Here is a 19,325-nt window from a genome sequence, read left to right on the forward strand (position 1 = left end):
GCCTCTGTTTCCACTCTAAAAAATAAAGCGCTAGGATACTATTAACTCCCTGCTTCTCCTACACCACTTTAATCGTCCTCCTTCCTTTAGACTGATTGCCAATGAAGAGCCCTTCTCCTATTGTTCTTTTGTCCTGCTTGGTGCTAACGGTTAGACCAATGACGTCCAATGAAAGGTTTTTTTTAAAATATGCAATGGTTCAACTTTTTTTATGCCATGCTGCTGCTTCGTCCTTTTTGTCTGACGCCAGTCAACAAGTGTGTAGAAAAAAAAGTGCCCGAAGGAAATAAAGAGACCATGTGCTATTTTTTCTTTTTTCTTTTTTTTTCTTTTTTTTTTTTTTTTTTTTAGACACTTGAAGTCACGCGGCATTCCAGAACAACGATTGACATTGTTTCTGATGTATACGTGAACGGGAAAAAGAAAAAATGCCAGTTGCTTTATTTATTATTATATTCGCAATTCATTGGACATGTCTATGATAGTCATGGCTACGGACCTGCTCGTCTATCCTAGCCGATGGATGTTCCTGATGAACGATAAATTACTTCTCTTTCATTTAATCACCTTCCAGAACCGGAGGCAGATGCCAATGAAATGTCTGGACATCAAGACTGAATGAGAACAACCTTATAGTAGCCAAGGGCCCTTTATGGCTCCGATATTTATGCTCAAGCTGCTGCTGCTGTAGTGAGAGCATTGATGGCATTGAGGGCAGCTAGAAGATTCAGTATCATACATGATGTTTGCATAATAAGCTGAATCATTACTGGTGGTGGATAAATTGGTTGAGACATGAATAGGGCGCCACACTGGTGAGGAAGAAGGTTTGATTTGTTGTTGGCTAAGAAGTATGGGTGTGGCACTAGCATAGTTTTGACTCTCAAGCTCGTCATTATTCGGTTTGTGTAGCAACGAAGACAAAAGAAGTACCTCCTGTATCCATACAGCCTGTCGACGCTTATTGAATATGCCACAATAAATTGCGCGACTATGCACACTTTCCTGCTATGAAGCGCATGCCATGACCACTTGCACCACCTAGTTTACTCGAAGCAACATTTTACACAACCCCTCTCTCCTCCATTTTCCTTTCCCAATCTCTCCTTCTTTCCTATTCCATTATGGCTGCTTCTAGCAGTAGGTCTTGGAGGAAGGGTTGATAACATTCCCGAACCGTTGGGATTCAGGGCTTTTCCATCATTCATAACTCTCGATGTATTTTTGCGTACATTATTACCGTTACCTGCATTCAATCCCGGACTAGAATTCGGTCCAGAACTAGAGGATCTTGAGAAGCCGAAACTCAGGCCCCAACTTGCGCTGACTCCAGAGATATTACCCTGATTGGTCTTCCAAACAAAACAGCATTTACAAATCTTTGACTAGAACTTCATTTTCAAAGATATCCAGAGCAGATTTTAGAGGGAATCTATTGGAGTAGCAATAGGCCGAGGCTCTTCTATTGGACTTGCATTCTTTAAATGGCAAAGCTGAAGCTTTACAAAAATTTCCTTCATATAAAGTGAAGACATGATACAGGACATGCATTATGTAAGTTAAAGAAACCAAGCTGGAATGAAGACTTACCCTCTGGAGTTATCATCCGCGTGCAGATCAATCAGTTGAGGACCATCTTGAGACATAGTTTATGCAAAACACTCGCTTTTGCATTGACATGCTGCGAAAGAGAGAGGCGTACTTGTTGTCTGTGAGTGGATTACTGGTGATTAATGTGCTCACTTTTTTATTTTGAATTCCCCTGTCAATGGGAAGCAGAGTGCCCGGAAAGCCAGCAATAATGACACTCTTTTTTCCAACGAAATGATATGGATCTATAAAAAAGAAAAAGGGACGCGTCTGGTGGCGTAGAGGAATAGATTGAGAATGTGTGATGTGGCGAAGCAGCAGCTGTAGATGACAAACATGCTCATGTCGTGGATCTCTTGCACGTACATGAACACATTGACTTGTATTGCAACATGTGTACTTAATATTGTTGTGCCCAGGGGCACACACAAAACAAAAAAAAAAATGGGCGAGTGTTGTTTAGTGAAGACCTCCATGCGTATTGATTCCTTTCCATCCTAAGACTTGTATATATTTCATTGCTCTTTAGTCTTCAGCATCATTACGCTTATCTCTTTATTCATTCCTTCTATTTTCGCTCGCACAATTACCATCTGTCTTATCTTATACCATACCAATATTTTCTTTTCTTGTCTCTCAGTCTCATCTCTGTTCATCCGAAGAGCAACACACCATCACGGTTCACTTTTTGTTTTAGTTTTCAACGGCTTGCAGCTCAGACAAAGTGAATAGCAAAAAGAGAAATGTCTTCACAGAACCCTTTCGAGCAATCCGAGTATAATCAAACTAATCCATTTGAGGATTCAAATCAGATCCAGGCTGATGTTCCTCTGACGGAACACTCTGGAAAATCAGAGATTGGTCAGGACTACACATCCTATACTCAGTATGGAGACAGTCAGTCCTCGATTTACCAGACCACCCCCTCTTCCATTCCCGCTGAAGACCCCAAGCTTGCAGCGAAGGCTGCAGAGCTCCGTCGTCGTGAGGAGGAATTAGCTGCCAGAGAACGTGAGATGCAGGCTGCCCAAGTAGAGGCTGAACGTGTCCGGACCCAGGGCAAGAACAACTTTCCAAAATTCTATCCCCTCATTTACATGTATGCCTCGCTCCATTGTTTGCTTATTTGATTTTGGATATGTCATACATTACATTGTGCTGCTCTCATTTTCATCAAACTACTACATTGCGCCATACATTGCTTTCAAACTCGCGACCCTTATTTTTTCTAACACTTGGACTACCCGTATCATTCTTTGCTCATTGAACTATAGGTCAATCCCGGCAGAGATTCCAAAGGCACATCAATCGACAGTCAAGTTCATATACAACCTGTGGCTGGCACTCCTTGCGACTCTGGGTCTCAACTTCCTTGCCTGTATGCTGATGCTCTTTGCTGGTATTCCAAATGGTGCTGCTGACATGGGGGTTTCTCTCGGGTACTGCTTCACTATCACTGCAGCCTCATTTTTGCTATGGTATCGACCTGTATACAATGCATTTATGAAGGAGATGTCGATGTATTATTGTAAGCGAGCTTTTTTTTTTTTTTTTTGCTTATTTTCTTTTCAAAAATATGTAATATAAGCCTTTCTCTAACCTTGTCTTGTCTTGTCTTGTTGCTAGACTTTTACTTTATTTTCAATGGCTTCCATATCCTTTTCGCTTTCTACATGGCTCTTGGATTCCCATCAACGTATGTATAATGAAACACTAATGCAATTGTAGACAGGAGCGACAGATACAGAGTGTGCAGTACATTTAGCATGGAAGCGTGGCATGATGTGTACAAACAGGAGTTGCAGGCAAGGAACACTGGATCTAGATCAGGTCAAAAGTCAAACTCCTCATATGACTCTTGTAAACACTATTTCAATCATTGAATTTCAGTCTACTATTCGACAGCCATTTGAATGGATTACTATCCATATGGACGATGCTACTATCGGCTTTCAACCGGGAAATGGTCATCAAAGACCATGGGCTTGAAGACAGGCAATTGACTAGAACATTGCTGACATATGCTGTATTCCCTGACTTCCAAACTTTGTATTGCTAGTGGATCTGCTGGTCTGATAAACATGATTCAGGTGTTCAATGGCCACCATATTTTCGCTGGAATTCTCTGCGTATTTTCAACCATACTCTGGTTTGTTCAAGGTGGCGGCTGCCTTTTCTTTTACCGGTATGAAGCAATACAAAAAAAAATGTTAGCCTTTATACTCTATTTATTGCTTGAGTGTTCTTTGATACTCCACTAAAATAGTCCTTCCATCTTGAATTTTTCTGCCTCTATGATGATACAGCAAGGTTCACATGCATTATAACCAGCAGGGACATACTTTTGATCAGGCCAAGGCCCAGGTTACATCCTCTGCCGTGCGTAATCAGGCAGTTCAGAATGCTGCCTGGAGTGCTGCAACTGGTAATAGGGTCTGAGCTGACCTTGCTGCTTCTGACCCCTATTCATACTCTCGTACATTTATAGAATTATTTTTTAAGCAATTAAAAAAAAAAAAAAAAAAAAAAAAAAAAAAAAAGATAAACCATTGGTTATTGTGAAGTGGATAGGACCAGATCCGTGTGCACATGCCACCCGCAGCAGTAGAAACTTTGTGAGCCAGATCCATGTGCACACGCCACCCGCAGCAATAGAAACTTCGTTGTGAACCAGATCCATTCGCGCACGCCACCCGCAGCAGTAGAAAAGTAAAAAGAAAGAGGTCACGCTACTCCGTTGAAAAGGCGTTTCTCCCAAGACTCAATTCAGCTCATTTATTCGTCACTTTCCATTTCGCAAAGCGCATTCGATTAATTAGTAGCCAATCATGCCACGTCCAAAAGCATTCAGTGGTGCTCTAAAGAAGAAGCAGCTCCAAGAGAGACGCGCTCGACACAATAAGAAAGTAGAGGGAAAGCAGAACGAAGAGCATACGAACAATATCAATAACAATGCGACAGTTGATTCATATAACGGGCGTTTTGTCAAGAGTCTCTCCAATGAACCTAAACAAGGTTCGCATGGAAGTGGACGGCCAGTGAAAGAGAACTCCAATCATCCTGCAGAAACGAGGTAATCAAATGAAGGAATATCGTCAACGACTATCCGAGAATCATAGTATGTGCATGTGTACCCTTGGTATTCGAACTAAATGTCCATTTCTCTATATTCCCAAGACTCCGGTCGGTGTTTATCAAGCGCTCTCAAGCAGAAATTGAAGAATCAAGAAGAGCCAGTATGCAGCCACTCCACTTTCTGCCTGAAGTAAAGCCTCCCACCATAGATCTCCACTTGTTGCAATCCTCGGTTGCCCCGGCTGCCTGAAGCTGATACTTTTTTTTTTTTTGCTTTTCTCTTCTTTTGCACAAAGTCAAAGTTAGAGGTCTCATTTGAGGAAATGTTCCCAGAAATCATTGGGTTCCCCAAGCGCCCTAAATGGGATTATTCGATGAGTCCTCAGCAACTCGAACAAAACGAAACTAGGATGTTTGAAGCATGGATGGATTCTGTCTATAACCAATACCCAGCAGAAGAATTGAGCTACTTTGAACACAATCTTGAAGTCTGGCGCCAGCTGTACGCAACTCTTTATCTTTTTTTTCTTAATTAAACTGGAGATAATTTTTAATGATTGAGGAAAACCATTCTATACTAATGCTTTCCTTAAACTGATTTCTCAAGGTGGCGAGTACTCGAGATTTCGGACATTATCATGATCATTGTCGACATTCGGCACCCAGTTATCCACTTCCCTCCATCACTCTATCAGTATGTAGTCGAGGACATGAAACGCAAGCTCGTGGTGGTATTCAACAAGGTGATTCCTGAAGGTTTTTTCTGAAAACTTTTCCAGAAGCAAATTTTGTACTGCAATGATGTCATTAAGCATTTTTTTTTTTTTTGTTTTTTTTTTTCCTTTAAAGATTGATTTGGTGGCGCCAAGTACAGTGTTTGCGTGGAAACAATACTTTAAAGAGAAATTCCCAGAGCTTCATATTGCATCCTTCAGTTGTTATTCCCCTGATCCTACGTTCATCAACGATTCCAGTACTGGTTAGCAAAAATTGCGGATGAAATTGTTTTGCCATCTACTATCCTCCCATGGTATTACGGTCAAATTAACTTTTTCTTTTCTTCATTTATTCTAGCCGCAATTCAGAGAGCAGTGAAGAGACCGAGGCGTAGATTCTACAACGCTGTCGGTGTCAGAGACGTGTTGATGGCATGCAAAGATGTAGAACTTGCAAAAAATGGTGATCAGGTGGATTGGGATCTCCTCGTCGCTCAATATGATGCTGACAAGAGGGGCCATGGACCCCAGGATAGCGATGAAGAGGATGATCGCGAAAGTGATGGAGCTAGCGACAATACTCCCGAACAAGATGGAGAAGATGGAAATCAGGAACAAGAAAGTTTACTCAAGAAAAGTGATGCAGGATTATGTATGTCCATGAACGATCTAATTCGTAAGCATGTCTTGGATGGTAGAATACTCTCTGCTTACACCATATTCTCTTCGTCATTTTAACATATTATAGCTGTATCACTACAGACTGTGGACATTAATGAGGATGAGCATGTCCCTCACAAAGATTATGTGACGATTGGCTTAGTTGGTAATTAAAGTATTATCGCGATGTCACATTTTCAGAGAAGGCCTTGCTTTATAAATTGAAGCTCAAACTTAACACCACCATATAAATCCTTTCTAGGACATCCAAATGTTGGCAAGAGCTCCTTGATCAACAGTATCATGGGTCGTACAGTGGTCAGTACTAGCAAGACACCAGGACATACAAAGCATTTTCAAACTATCCATCTGACTCACAACGTCAGATTATGCGACTCGCCAGGGCTTGTTTTCCCGAGTTTACTACCCAAAGCGCTTCAAGTACGTGAGGCTGGTAGAATCTGTGGGCAAGGATAAGCTGAGATTCTGAAAATTTACAAAGTTACGGGTCCACTCATTTTTTTTTTTTTTTTTTTTTTTTTGTTGTTGTTGTTGTTTTGCTGGAAAACAGATCTTGTCTGGAATGTACCCTGTTGCACAAGTGCAGGAGCCTTACTCTGTGGTACAATATCTAGCAGAGCGTGTGAACATTCCTCGTCTGCTCAAATTGGATCCGCCGCCAAATTATGAACGCGGACCTTTCCGATGGTCATCATTTGGTGTCTGTGAAGGTAAGAAAAAAAATCAATTGAAATGAATTAACGGCGTAAAGATAGGCTCGAAAAACATGGTTGACTTACTATTATCGTTATTGCTATCACTATTGTTTTTCTTACGTTAAGCATATGCACTTCAACGTGGTTTCTTGACTGCTAAATCAGCCCATCCTGATGTTTATCGAGCAGGTTAGTTGTGATTAAATCATTTAAAGAAAGTTGGCATTTGGATGGTAAGAAATCCTTCGACTTTTCCTAACTGTTGCTGCCTATTTTTTTTTTTCTCCTGGTCATAAGCCAATGCTATTCTCCGATTGGCCAATGATGGTCGGATTCTTCTATCTTTCAAACCACCAGGCTTTTTTACTAGCACCAAGTATGAAAAATTAAAAGTTACTGAGGCGGATGATGCCTTTTCGGCGACTGCCTCCGGGAGCGATGATAGGCAAAATGAGCGAAGAAAACCTAGCGCAACAATAAAGGATGATGAAAACGAGGAAGACCTTCCGGTTGAAGAAGAGGTTACGGGAAAAGAGTCTAATGAAAAGGGTTCATTCAAGATGAATGCGCGTATTGGCGGATTTTTCGGTTTATTACAAGAAGATGAAGACGAAAACGACGGGGACGAGGATGACGACGAAGATGACGACGAAGATGCTGAAGATGATGCGCATGACGAACACTAATATTCATGGAGAACTAAAGTGCTTTAACATCATCCCTTCCGCCTTAATTCTTTATCATCAACAAGCCTGCGACAATAAAACGCTCTTGCCCAATGGTTTTTTTTTTAAACTTGTGAATTTGTTTATTAAAAAATAATGATGAAGTAAGATCGAGAGAAAGACACGCTCATGGAAGGGAATGTGGATGTATTTTTTCTAGGTGCGCAAAATAAGTGGTATATGAGGCGAACGAGTGTATAAGAATATGCTAATGGTGCCATTGCTGTCGCTATTGCTGCTACTGTTATTGGAGCTGTAGTGTTGTGCTGAGTTATCACTGAGATTTGTATATATTTCTATTATTGACGAATGAGAGGGGATCGCTCGCCATTGTTGTAGGTAGGGATCTCATCATCACGCCAGACGGGAGAGCGCCAGAGGATGATATGGTTGACAAGACGCCTAATCAAAGCACCGAGCAAGCAGCCAAAACTGATGAAGCTGACAAGATAGATAATAGGAACGCTAGGACCTTGTTCGAAACTGATGCTCAAAATCATCCTAAAAAAAAAAAAAAAAAGTAAGCACGCGGGGATATTGTGTGTTTGTTTGTGTTTTCGAGTGTGGACGTGTGATTTGATGCGATTAGCACAAAAAAAAAATCCTTTCAGGTACATGTTGTGAGACGTTTTGTGGATTACTCATGGTCTTTGACATCCATAAGAAAACATGATCGTCGATAATAATAATAACAACGATAAGGAGCGGGAAGATATATATGTTCCTAGCTAGCTACTATCGTTTTTAATAGTAGGTAGTATGGCCGCACAAAGCAAAAAAAAAAAAAAAAAAAAAAAAAAGACAGGCGATAGAAGAAATAATAAAGAAACTTGGCTATACGCCTTGCAGTTTTCCATTGCGACGTGGGTAATTTAAACTTACAGAGCAATAGAAATGGCAGCCCATGAATCGGGGTCCTTGGAAAACTCGGCATGGTAGTTACCGATAGCCAACATGACAAAGATAGCGGCGGCAGCACCAAGGGCAGTCCAGGAAGTAGGGCCCCCTTCCTTATCTGTAAAGGCTGTAAAGAAGTTTTGAAGAACATCGAACCAGACCAATCCTGTATAGATCGAGAATGAAATATGGACGAACGCATAGTCGGCAATGTTGGTAGCTGTGAAGTCACGCATCTTGATGTACAGTCTCCAGATAAGGATCGCATTGATGACAAGTAAGACCTCACTAACCACCAACCAGTCGAATTTCTGATAAGGAAGAAGGGAAAAAGTTACCATTGCTGTTTCATCACCTGCAATTTTTTTTAAAAAAATTCAATTCGCTTTTATGACTTACCCAGCTGAAAACCCAGAAGATTACGACCAAGTTGCTGGCAAACAAGTGCCAGTCAATAGCCTCGACAACGACGTCATGTGCAAAATCAAACCATTGAACAATCACGAATCCTCCAAGAAGAGCCCAGACGGTAGCTGGGACGATAAAGCCCAGTTCATTGTTGGCGAGATAATTGGGACGTGAAGCGTAAATATCTTGAAGGAACTCTCGATAGAACACACCGGTTGCCACGACAAGAAGATAGGTGACCAGGTTGAGGGTCTTGAGCAAGGTTGGATGGAGCGCCATAACTTTTATAAATATTTTGTCCTTTGGTTCAAGCGTTGGAGTGGCAGTGGTGAGAGAGAATAAGGAATGAGGGAGTGGAGAAAAAAAGGAAAGAAGGAAAGAAGAGTGGAGAAGACAAAAAAAAAAACAAAAGCTGGCTGAAGTCAATTATCATTCAAGAATGGATATCCTTCCCGTTCTGGGAGAGGATACCCGATGGGAGCACAAAAAAAACTTTTTTTTTTTTTTTTTTACAATTGTCAAGCCATTGTTCCATCTTCTTTGCTGGGTCTAAAAGCTGCAGAAGGAGTACATACGCGTGTGCACATGCATTGATAGCGGTCGAGCGTGAATGTTTTTGTTATGCGTGTGTATTTACTTTGTTTGTGCGTCTTGGATAAGTCATGATCCTCTTTCTGTCTAAACACAGTGTCTACACAGGCCCCTTTATTAGCTTCATTAGGAGAGGGTCAAGAGGACTGCTTCTTTTCTACACATTCAGACACCACCATTACTATCATTACACCAACAAAAGCAGTAATAGCATGGCCGTCATTGAGGAGATCATAGAAGAGCCAACTACAATAAACTCTGGCCTTGAGGAGACTCATGGTTCTAACACAACATCACAACTAAAGGCAACTGAAGTAGCATCGCAAGGCAAGGACAAGGATGGTAATGGCAATCATGTAGACAATTCGGAAACCATCGAACCAATTCATACAATGGAATCTTCAGAAGACAAAGTATGTGAATTGTCTTTCATCATTTGCCTTTAATCTATTTCTTTGGCCTTGCTTTTGTAGTCAAATACTAATCGATTTTTTTTTTTTTTTTTTTTTTTTTTTATCGACAGGAGCTCTTTGAAGAAGCGACTCGGCATAAGGTCGCAGGGAATCAACATTTTGGACAGGGCAGCTACACAGAGGCATTGAAATGCTATCAACTTGCTTTGTCAACTTGTCCTGCAGAAGCAACCCCATCAACGGCTGCTAACGCTGATAAGGATATTGCAGATCAGGATAAAATGGACAAAGTATTCAATGCAATAACTAAAAAATACAGGTCTGAGCGAGCTGTTTACCATGCCAACATGGCTGCCTGTTTTATCAAGCTTAAAGACTATGACGCAGCCATTGAGGACTGTGCAACCGCTCTGGAACTGGATCCATCCTATATGCGTGCGCTCCAACGCAAAGCTCAGGCGGAAGAATTAAAAGGGACTTTGTCGAGCATGAACCAGGCCAAGCAAGATCATGAAATGGTGATCGAGACATTAAAGATCGAGCTTGGATTAATTGAACCCAGATACGAAGTTAACGATAGCCTGGAGCAAGGCGGTATTGACAAGGGGCAGGACACCATCGCAACTAAGTCATCAGAGCGGTCATCATCGTCGTCATCGTCGTCATCAACTTCACGAGATGCGAAGACCTCAATACGACCTAACACACCTGAACCAAATCTCCCGACTTTTAAGCCAAAGAAGCTTGATCTTGATGAGGTAGCTAAAAAGAAACATCGTTTGATGATTCAGACTAGCGAGCAGGCATTGAAGCGTATGGAACCGGTTTTGAAGGAATTATTAGAGAAAGAAAAAGCTGAGATGATTGGTAAGTCCTGCTCTTGTGCAAATGTGAAAGAAAAAGAAAAGAAAAAAAAACAAAAAAAAACAGCAATTGATTCATCTCTTATTATGTTTTCTTTCCCCGTCAAAAAAAAAAAAAAAAAAAAAAAAAAAAAAAGGCAAGCTAAAGTCAATGGGCAATTCAATTCTTGGGAGGTTTGGGTTGTCGACAGACAATTTCCAGATGAAGCAGGATCCTTCGACGGGAGGATACTCGTTTAATTTCGTCAACAAGCCATAAAATGGCAAGATAAAACAATATCCAAGGAAGAATAGAAGAATAGTATCACTCACTATTTTAGCATGAAATGCCAGTGGTCAAACATGAATGTGGTGATCAAATTGTCAAAAAATGCATAAAAGTTTCCCTTCTGATAAACAGATCATTGAGGAGGGAGAGTTTAGCGTCGAACTGTTGGGTTGGATAACCACGTTTTTCTTGAAAATGGCAGGCACAGGATAGACAAGTTTTTGCAGCTTATTGTTACATAAGATTACTAGCTGAGGCCATTTCAGCGACACATCTTCTTCCAAACAACTCTCATTTCGTTCTTGGGTTGAATCTGCTCAAAATTCATTTCAATTCATTTCATTGTATCAATCTATCAATACCTAAATCTCATTTCGATTTCAATTTCATTTGGTTGATTAGATTTGTTCACATCTAAGTCATACAGGTATTCCTTTTGTTCTATTCGTCTTTTCTTTTCTCTCTCTCACCAACCTCATTTTCTCACTGTTGCAACCACATTCGTTTAGTTAAGGGTAGCAGTGTATACTGCTGTCTACTTTTTTTACTGCCATAATTATTTATAGCGAACTTTTTCACGTTTTGCAAAACCGTCCAAAGCCATTTTCTCATTTACACATTTTATCTTTTTGTGGTTCATCCACTTATCCTTCACTACGCTTCAACAATCTATTTCTGGACGTTGCTAACGAATACGGTCAAAGCGCCAGCTGTTGTTTCGGAGTAGCATTTGCAATAAAGGTAAGGAAAGAAAGGCTGCGGAAACAGTTTCTAGTAAGTCAATTTTGACTTTCTTTTTGTGTGTGCAGTGAGTGAGTGAGTGAGTGTGGGGAATCAAAAGTAACGCGTCCAATGAATGAAACGCGCGCGCCGCTTTGCTTCTACGATGAATATGACACACAGTCAAACAACGTTTTGAAATAAGATAACCTGATACAAAAGGGGGTTTCCCAAGCAGGCAGCCTGAAGCCATACGATTGTAAGAGAAAATTTTTTTTTAGGGGAAACTCATTTACAGCCCTTGTCGTTTCATTTGTTTCATCTAGATCTTTTCACGGGTGAGAGCAACGCACTTTTTTGGTTTTTGGTTTTGGTTTTTGTTTACAGTGGGAACTTGCACAAATACACAAGTTGCACAAGATGCTCAGAATGATGTGCCCACACTAGAACAGAAGGACTTTTGTACATTTTGTCATTGGCCAAGATGCACACGCGGTGCTCTCAGATGATTGTGTCTGTTGTGTTTAGTTTTCGGCAAAATAATGCGTTTAGACGGTAGTCGTTGTCCCACTTTTTTTTTTTTTTTTTTTTTTTTTTGCTCACGGTACTGTTCATGTACAAAGCTTGCTATTCCATTTTTTTTTTTTTTTTTTTTTTTTTTGAAGAGAAGCGAGAGAATCTTTTGGTATATATACATGTACATCTCTTCATCAGTCTTACATCTGCATTTGCAAAGTCTTGCTTCCTCGATCACGTCCATGGGTGCTACTTGAACAAGGATTTTATGAACCTTTTTTTTTTTGCTTTGTTTTAAACGAAGAGGAGAAAATATCTGCACTTGTACAAATCGAAGCGGCATGAGGCATGAACTTCAACTATTGCAGTCATCTACACCTTTGTATCTCCTTGGTCCGATAACCATTTCTTTTTAACAGATTTAGAAATACTTTTATTGTTGTAAAGATCTTTCATAAGCAATTTCACAATGTTGTTCCTACATCTGATTATGTTATGCTTTAATATGACCTCAGCGTTCGATAATACCATCTGTAAAGCCTTTATTATTATTTTTGTGAGCATCTATTCTATTATTTTATTTTTTATTTTTTATTTTTTTTTTGCAATGAGTGTTCTTTCTGTAGCCAAGGGCAATATATATAATATTTGGTATAACTGAGCCATCGTATTCTTCCTCAGCTAGTCTTTATTAGGACCAAAAGCCAGTTCAGTGCTTCTCCTATTGCGTGCTATGCTCTATTTACTTCTCCTTTCTCCTTTCTCCTTTCTCCTTTCTCCTTTCTTTTTTTTTTTTTTTTTTTTTTTTTTACAACAGAACTAATTGAGTAATTTTGGGTCTGCAAAAGTAGCCATAGAAGAGATTAAACAAGAAGATGGAAAGAAAGAAAGTTATTGATGCTTGCTGTGGCATGGTAGGCTGTCATAAAAGACGGTTTTTTTTTTTTTTCTTTTTTGCTGTCATGAAAGCAATTACGATGGTTTGCTTCGCCTCCTGAACCCAGAATGGCTCCCATCTGCCATTTTCGCATTGGGGATATTTTCTTACTCCGCAGCTAGTCCAGATTTGAGAGAAAGAGGCGCGTAAATTCTGTTGGCAAACAGTTGATAATATTTCTATGGAATAGATGTAATACAAATATATATATATATATATATATACAATAGATCATTTATACTTTCCATTTAGAAGATGAATGGCGTCGTGTTGTGCAGGTTGAATTTGTGTTTAGTGTTTGTGTGCATGATGCGATTGTCTTGGTGTTTGAAATCTCTCACACCCCTTGTTTTTTTGACACTCCCTGTTTTGAGTCTGTATCATCATCTCATAATCAAACAGAGGGGGCGAGAAGGGGTAAAACAGCGTCCACACTACATGGTCCTCTACTGTACTTTCATGTTATACATTTTATTCCTGGCGCCACTATATCAGGACAACTATGTCATTGCACTTTCTTTTTTTTTTTTTTTTTTTTTTTTTTTTAACATCTGCAAACAAGCTTTAGAACTGTTTGTTATACCCACTTTATGAACCGCATTAAAAGTGGAGTCGACCGTGCCAAAACTAGATTGCATTTCAACGCGTGTTGACCTTCAGCAACACAACAATGCAACAATGCAAAATAAAAAAGGGGGCAAGAGTTATTGGGAAGAATCCAGAGTATCGTCCCTCGCTAAGTCCTTATCCTTCTTGGCTTCTAGTCCAAGATGAAGAAAGCTGTTTGTTGTTACCGTTGTTCTGTTGACCATTGACTGAATGCGACTGTGCAAAGTCGTTCATCCTCTCTCTTACATATTGATCAAAAAAAAAAGAAGAGCCACATTCTTTGGAGGTATGAGGAAGTATATGATGCATGATGGCATGGTTGTATGCTTTACTGAGTCAAGGGGCGGGGCCCTTGCTTGGGATGTTTTGGTCACCAGGATGTGAAGAAACAGTAGAATTGCTCCGATAAAACACTCTTGTCAATCTTTTTTTTACTTGAGACTTCTTAATGGCCAAAGCACACACACCACGCTAACTGTACCTGAATTCAGTCTGTACGACTGTCCAGTTGTAAGACAATTATGGATATAAAAAGTATACATTTTGTTTATATTTAATAACCTAATGTGTATATATTCTTTTTACGTACAATTATTTATCTTTATTGTATATCTGTATATATAAATATACATCTTTATAATATATGAATGTACAGCTGCATTCACTGCACGTTACTACCAATAACTACGTAGTATTATATACATGTATAATGTAATAACTGTATAAATATTAGAGTTTTTTGAATGGGGGAAATACACACCATCAGCAGACATATTGTGTACAATTCGAGATCTATAAGCGATGCATTCTTGTATAAGGCCACGGTCGGGGGAGAGCTTGTAGTTTTGATCGACATTGTCATCCACTTTCTCTCTCCGTTGAGGAGGCAAAAAAAAAAAAGATGACAGACAACCGTTACTGAAAAAAAAAAAAAAAAAAAAAAAAAACAATCACTGTACCCTACGCCTCTTTATTCCTGTATTAATTTGCTTGTGATTTATTTCTATTCTTTTTTTTTTTTTTTTTCCTTTTCTCTTTTCTTGTTCTGTTCTCCTCATTTCTCCTACCAAAATCTATTCCTTCTTGTCTTTGTCTCCTAATCACCCTTCCTTTCCTTCCTTTTTCCTTTTCATTAATAGATTTTTTTTTTTGGTCTTGTAGTTCTACAACGGAAACATTTTTTACTCTGCCTTTACTCTGTCTAGCATCGTCAGTAGCATCGTTAGCAACATCGTCACCATCAGTATCATCGTCATCATTATCATCACTCCAAGCGCATCTCAAGAACACCTCCTTTTCCCGATCTGCCCAATAGAAAAAGAATCCATCCGCCTTTTTTATCTTTTCCCTTTTCCAACCTTTTGCCTTCACTGTTTCTTTTTATCTGTTGATTTTGCCTTTGCTCTCACAGCCGTAGCCTTTTTTACTTCTTCTTTCTCCATCATCACAACAACGACCCTAATCCCCCTTCCTTCCCTCCTCTTCCTCCTTCTCCTTGCAAAACATCATCACCATCTCAACTCATCCTAGACCAGGACCCGTCTTTTGCTCGTTACTCTCCTTTTTTTCCTCTTCGATTTGATATCCCTTCTAGTCTTTGTCTCCCTTTTTTATTATTGTTATTATTACTATTATTATTACTATTATTATTTTGAATGCTTTAATCATCCACATTGGTCTTTATATCGACTAATTTACTCTATCCTGTGCTTCTTGGACCACTGTTGGCATTCGACATTGTTCTACTTCTTTTTCTCCTGTTTTATTTTTATTTATTTTCCTTATTTTGCATCCGCTGCTGTCTGATTCACTTTTCCAATTCCAGCGATCTTCGAACCCGGGGTATTTTTTCTACTTCACAACGTATTCGACCGCCTAAATCCCATTCTCAAAAAATTACAGGTAATACAATTATACTTCTACCTTTTTTTTATTTTTTTTTTTTATTTTTTTGATCATAGTAGTATCGGTGCATCGGTACAGGAGTTTTGTATCTCAAATTATGGGCTTTACTTTTTTACTGACGCTCTTTTAACAATATTTCTCCGATCTTGGGTCTTTGTTTCTCACTTCCCGTCCTTGCTTAATTATTTTTCTTTTGGTCAATTTGTAAACAACTCAACCGACAACTATCATCTCTTCCGTATACGCAACCTCGCATCTTTTTTGAACTAATTTATTTAGGTCCGAAAGCTTTGCCAGATAAGCTTGGTTTTCCCATAATCATTCACTATGTTGACCGCTACATCCAGGCGCCAGGATTTCTTTGTCCAACAACAGCAACAACAGCAACAACAGCAACAACAGCACTCACATAGTCAAATCCAATCTCAACATCAACAGCAATATCCATCATCACAAGGATCTGTACAACAACCACAACAACATTCATTACATGGTCAACATCTCTCACATCCTCAACAACACCAGCAGCACCTACAACAATTGCAACATCACCATCAATTGCAGCAAACGCAGCAACAACAACAGGATCAGCAACAATTGCAGCAGCAAGTACAGACACTGCAACAACTACAGCATCAAAATGAGCATCAGAATATCCTCCTGAGCGATTCCCTTGCTCTGAGCACAGCCTCTGCATCAAGAATTGATGAAATTGATCGATTGAGTGTCTTTCTGACAACTGCCCCAACTTATCAGATGGAAATCTCAAAGTTCCTGTTACCGACCGGCGAAACGATATCTTGTGTCCTTTGGAACGAGCTTTACCATATAACCGGCACGGACATTGTACGCTCCCTGGTCTCGCGATTTGAAAGCTTTGGTCGCCCTGTACGCAATATTAAAAAGTTTGAGGAGGGTGTCTTCTCTGACCTTCGAAACCTCAAGCCTGGTGCCGATGCCTGTCTTGAAGAACCCAAATCACCCTTTTTGGAGATGTTATACCGTAACAACTGTATTCGAACACAGAAAAAGCAAAAAGTGTTTTACTGGTACTCTGTACCTCATGATAGACTTTTCCTTGATGCTATGGAGCGTGATCTCAAACGTGAGCAAGCAGGAACAGAGCCAACCTCTCAAGCAGTGGCCGAGCCCGCCTTGTCCTGCACTCTGGAGACAGTTCGTGATCTGGTTGAGCGTTTGTCTCGAAGAACAATTGAGATGAATACCATTACCGAGACACTTCAGAGCTTTACGCCGGATGGAGTCGCTCCCATGAGTCGCCAGCTTCCTGCAGCCATCTCCCCTTCAGCTACTTCACCCACTCAAGCACAGCTTGTACCGGAAGGTGCAGTATCGTCAGCAACATCGACCACAGTTATTCGTAACGACAGCAACGGAGCATCAATCAACGAGATGCGAAGAGGATTCCAGCATGGTCATCCATTTGATGATATTGGGTATGTAAAACAATTTTTTTTATTTTTTATTTTTATTTTTTATTTTATTTTTTCCTTCTTCTGAGACCAAATGAAAGACAAACGTGTATTCATTGTTTGCAATAACGCATATTTCTTAGATCGGATGACAATTCTGAATCCAAAGTGCCCATTGATACTGATGGCTCCCATAATATTGGATCAGAAGTCATGAGCCACCCCTCAGATACGAATGCAGGCCTTTTCGGTTCTTTTACGCTGTTTGAGGGATCACCTACATACAAGAAACGACGTAGGCGTTCCACTGCCAATCCTTCAATGCTCTCGGAACAAATCGAACGAGGTTCAGATATCATCAACAGCAAAGGAGTTTTGCACAGTGAGGGACAAAATGGTACCTTTGACTTGGATCAAGATTTAGCTGACAGATACCTGGATGGTAATACTGGCCATAAGAGTGGCCAAGTTGGCAGCTTCATGCAAGATTCAACTAGACCCATCCATCATAAAGGATCTGCTTCCATATCATCACTTCCATCTCTTCATGGAGGAACTTCTTCCCATTCTTCCCATTCTTCTCGTTCATATGCATGCCCTGTACAGCCATGTGGTCGTCTATTTAAGCGTTTGGAGCATTTAAAACGTCATTGGAGGACGCATACTCTGGAGCGTCCCTACGCTTGCAACATCTGCTCAAAGCGGTTTTCACGTAGCGACAATCTCGCTGCTCATCGTAAAACTCATGACAAACCATCTTGGGCTAATGACGAAGACTCGTCTGCTCCTCGTGCAGACACTGAACTGGAGACTGACCTTGAGGGTGATGAGCAGGATAATGACGAACATCGGAGGGCATCTAAAGGGTACGCTTCTGACCATAGTGTAGTTAGGAAGCGTCGTCGTATGCATAAGGAACGTGGTATGGAGTCCATGAGCGAACGTGAGAGCCTAAGTGGTCTCAGCAGCGGTGATGAAGATGAAGATTCAAGCATGCTCAACATGATGCGTCTATCATCCTTGAATCAGGAGCAGCAGCAGCAATATCTGCTTCAGCAGCACCGTCAACCCCACGCCAAAGCAACAACACCTCTGCTTCAAGCCCAGCACCCTCCTTATGCTCTCAGTAGCCAGCGCCCGAGCGTGTTTCCCGAGCTTGCTAGTCAGAATTTCATGCCAGCAATGGCCATGATGACTGCCAATCAACCATATCCACACTATGTAGCAGCTGGTCCGCTCTCCGCTGGCTTTGGTGGCTTCATTGCAAACCAACCAGTCCCGCCTCCATTGTATACGCTGGATGAAGAAGAAGAGGACGAAAGCGAGGAAATCTCAGACATGGAGAAGCTCCGATATCAGTATGAATACAACATCAAGGCCGCTATTGACTCGACTCCAGTGTTGTCTGAAGTAACCAAGATGATGAATTCGCCTTATGGCGCAGCATTTGGCTATGGGAGTGTCATGACCGATTATGCGCCATATGGTGCATACCCGCTTGCCACTCCCATTGGTCTTGGAGGTCGATTTCCGTTTGACTCTACAGCAGCAGCGTCAGCAGCATCAGCAAACTTCTTGGCGACCTCGATGGTCCCTTCATCTTCTGCTTCGTCTGCTTCGGTTGCGACCTCAAACTCTGGTGCTCCGTCCAATTTCCCAATTGTACATGCTACGGCTCTGCCGCCTTCGCACCATCATCAAGAGTACCTTGAGTTTACGCTTGGAAGTATGCTTCCAACATCGGTTTAGACTCCCATAGGGTCTTTTTTTCTTTTTAGTGCTCCCGAAAATTTTTATTTACAACTTTCTCCACTTGTACAGAATCAACGTAAAATTAAAAAGCAACGATATTTATTACTGTACTATAATATACAAATATACAAATGATCTTTATAAAAAGTTCTTTTCTTGCAAAAAGTTGTCATTAAGTTTAATTCCATTACAGTCACGCGGCAAAAGTTATTGACGAATTACGTTATGAGGTTGAGCTCAGTAAATGATTTGTAAACTAACGTTATCAGTTTCTCTTGTAGTGTTTTCCCCAATTCATCATTAAGATCTTCTCTGAGATTAGGAAAGACCTTTGGGTGTTTCAAATCTTTACTTTTTTTCCTGTTTAAAAAAAGCCAGCCGTTTCTTTATGCATATTTAAATATGGTTTGTGGATTGCAAATACTCGACGCATCTTCTTTTTTTTTTTTTTTTTTTTTTTTTTTTTGGTAATATCCTTGAAGGTGGTTCTCTTTTGTTCCTTGGAGTAGCGCACAATGCTCTTGAAAGCTT

General features: G+C 40.4%; 6 protein-coding genes across 6 annotated transcripts; 4 read left to right on the forward strand and 2 right to left on the reverse strand.

Moving 5' to 3' along the window:
- Positions 1-559: 559 nt before the first annotated feature.
- BCR41DRAFT_398719 (hypothetical protein) lies at positions 560-1,646 on the reverse strand (the record flags this gene model as incomplete). Its single annotated transcript, XM_022028987.1, has 5 exons — positions 560-718; positions 814-960; positions 1,068-1,290; positions 1,376-1,432; positions 1,591-1,646. The coding sequence occupies 5 exons, from the start codon at positions 1,644-1,646 to the stop codon at positions 560-562; spliced, it is 642 nt and encodes a 213-aa protein (XP_021879016.1).
- A 419-nt stretch (positions 1,647-2,065) lies between these two features.
- BCR41DRAFT_358409 (scamp family-domain-containing protein) lies at positions 2,066-4,072 on the forward strand. The gene is made up of 5 exons (XM_022025042.1): positions 2,066-2,689; positions 2,865-3,118; positions 3,217-3,286; positions 3,650-3,775; positions 3,897-4,072. The coding sequence occupies exons 1-5, from the start codon at positions 2,334-2,336 to the stop codon at positions 4,027-4,029; spliced, it is 939 nt and encodes a 312-aa protein (XP_021879017.1). The 5' UTR covers positions 2,066-2,333; the 3' UTR covers positions 4,030-4,072.
- A 277-nt stretch (positions 4,073-4,349) lies between these two features.
- Positions 4,350-7,534, forward strand: BCR41DRAFT_325474 (hypothetical protein). Its single transcript, XM_022021585.1, has 11 exons — positions 4,350-4,663; positions 4,768-4,855; positions 4,962-5,167; positions 5,273-5,408; positions 5,515-5,644; positions 5,740-6,033; positions 6,130-6,207; positions 6,304-6,482; positions 6,613-6,772; positions 6,884-6,946; positions 7,055-7,534. The coding sequence occupies exons 1-11, from the start codon at positions 4,419-4,421 to the stop codon at positions 7,441-7,443; spliced, it is 1,968 nt and encodes a 655-aa protein (XP_021879018.1). The 5' UTR covers positions 4,350-4,418; the 3' UTR covers positions 7,444-7,534.
- On the reverse strand, positions 7,489-9,177 carry BCR41DRAFT_424089 (hypothetical protein). The gene is made up of 3 exons (XM_022030370.1): positions 8,779-9,177; positions 8,365-8,690; positions 7,489-7,983 (listed from the first exon to the last, which is right to left on the reverse strand). Exons 1-3 carry the CDS (start codon positions 9,064-9,066, stop codon positions 7,782-7,784), a joined length of 816 nt encoding a protein of 271 aa, XP_021879019.1. The 5' UTR covers positions 9,067-9,177; the 3' UTR covers positions 7,489-7,781.
- A 413-nt stretch (positions 9,178-9,590) lies between these two features.
- Positions 9,591-10,913, forward strand: BCR41DRAFT_372777 (hypothetical protein; the record flags this gene model as incomplete). Its single annotated transcript, XM_022026717.1, has 3 exons — positions 9,591-9,791; positions 9,902-10,658; positions 10,792-10,913. 3 exons carry the CDS (start codon positions 9,591-9,593, stop codon positions 10,911-10,913), a joined length of 1,080 nt encoding a protein of 359 aa, XP_021879020.1.
- A 5,023-nt stretch (positions 10,914-15,936) lies between these two features.
- On the forward strand, positions 15,937-18,791 carry BCR41DRAFT_372779 (STE like transcription factor-domain-containing protein; the record flags this gene model as incomplete). The annotated part of the gene is made up of 3 exons (XM_022026718.1): positions 15,937-16,071; positions 16,261-17,066; positions 17,186-18,791. 3 exons carry the CDS (start codon positions 15,937-15,939, stop codon positions 18,789-18,791), a joined length of 2,547 nt encoding a protein of 848 aa, XP_021879021.1.
- Positions 18,792-19,325: the final 534 nt, after the last annotated feature.

This window comes from Lobosporangium transversale (assembly GCF_002105155.1).
Source record: "Lobosporangium transversale strain NRRL 3116 chromosome Unknown BCR41scaffold_33, whole genome shotgun sequence".
NCBI classification, from domain to species: Eukaryota; Fungi; Mortierellomycota; class Mortierellomycetes; order Mortierellales; family Mortierellaceae; genus Lobosporangium; species Lobosporangium transversale.

Excerpts from the sequence above, each read along its gene's own strand:
- BCR41DRAFT_325474 (XM_022021585.1), top strand. The coding sequence starts at position 4,419 with ATGCCACGTCCAAAAGCATTCAGTGGTGCTCTAAAGAAGAAGCAGCTC. Across the intron at positions 6,034-6,129 it reads GAAAAGTGATGCAGGATTAT|CTGTATCACTACAGACTGTG; the intron begins GTATGTCCATGA and ends AACATATTATAG. Across the intron at positions 6,483-6,612 it reads TACTACCCAAAGCGCTTCAA|ATCTTGTCTGGAATGTACCC; the intron begins GTACGTGAGGCT and ends GCTGGAAAACAG.
- BCR41DRAFT_424089 (XM_022030370.1), bottom strand. The coding sequence starts at position 9,066 with ATGGCGCTCCATCCAACCTTGCTCAAGACCCTCAACCTGGTCACCTAT. Across the intron at positions 8,691-8,778 it reads TCTTCTGGGTTTTCAGCTGG|AAATTCGACTGGTTGGTGGT; the intron begins GTAAGTCATAAA and ends CTTCCTTATCAG. Across the intron at positions 7,984-8,364 it reads GCTGCCATTTCTATTGCTCT|GATGATTTTGAGCATCAGTT; the intron begins GTAAGTTTAAAT and ends TTTTTTTTTTAG.
- BCR41DRAFT_358409 (XM_022025042.1), top strand. The coding sequence starts at position 2,334 with ATGTCTTCACAGAACCCTTTCGAGCAATCCGAGTATAATCAAACTAAT. Across the intron at positions 2,690-2,864 it reads TTCTATCCCCTCATTTACAT|GTCAATCCCGGCAGAGATTC; the intron begins GTATGCCTCGCT and ends ATTGAACTATAG. Across the intron at positions 3,119-3,216 it reads GGAGATGTCGATGTATTATT|ACTTTTACTTTATTTTCAAT; the intron begins GTAAGCGAGCTT and ends TCTTGTTGCTAG.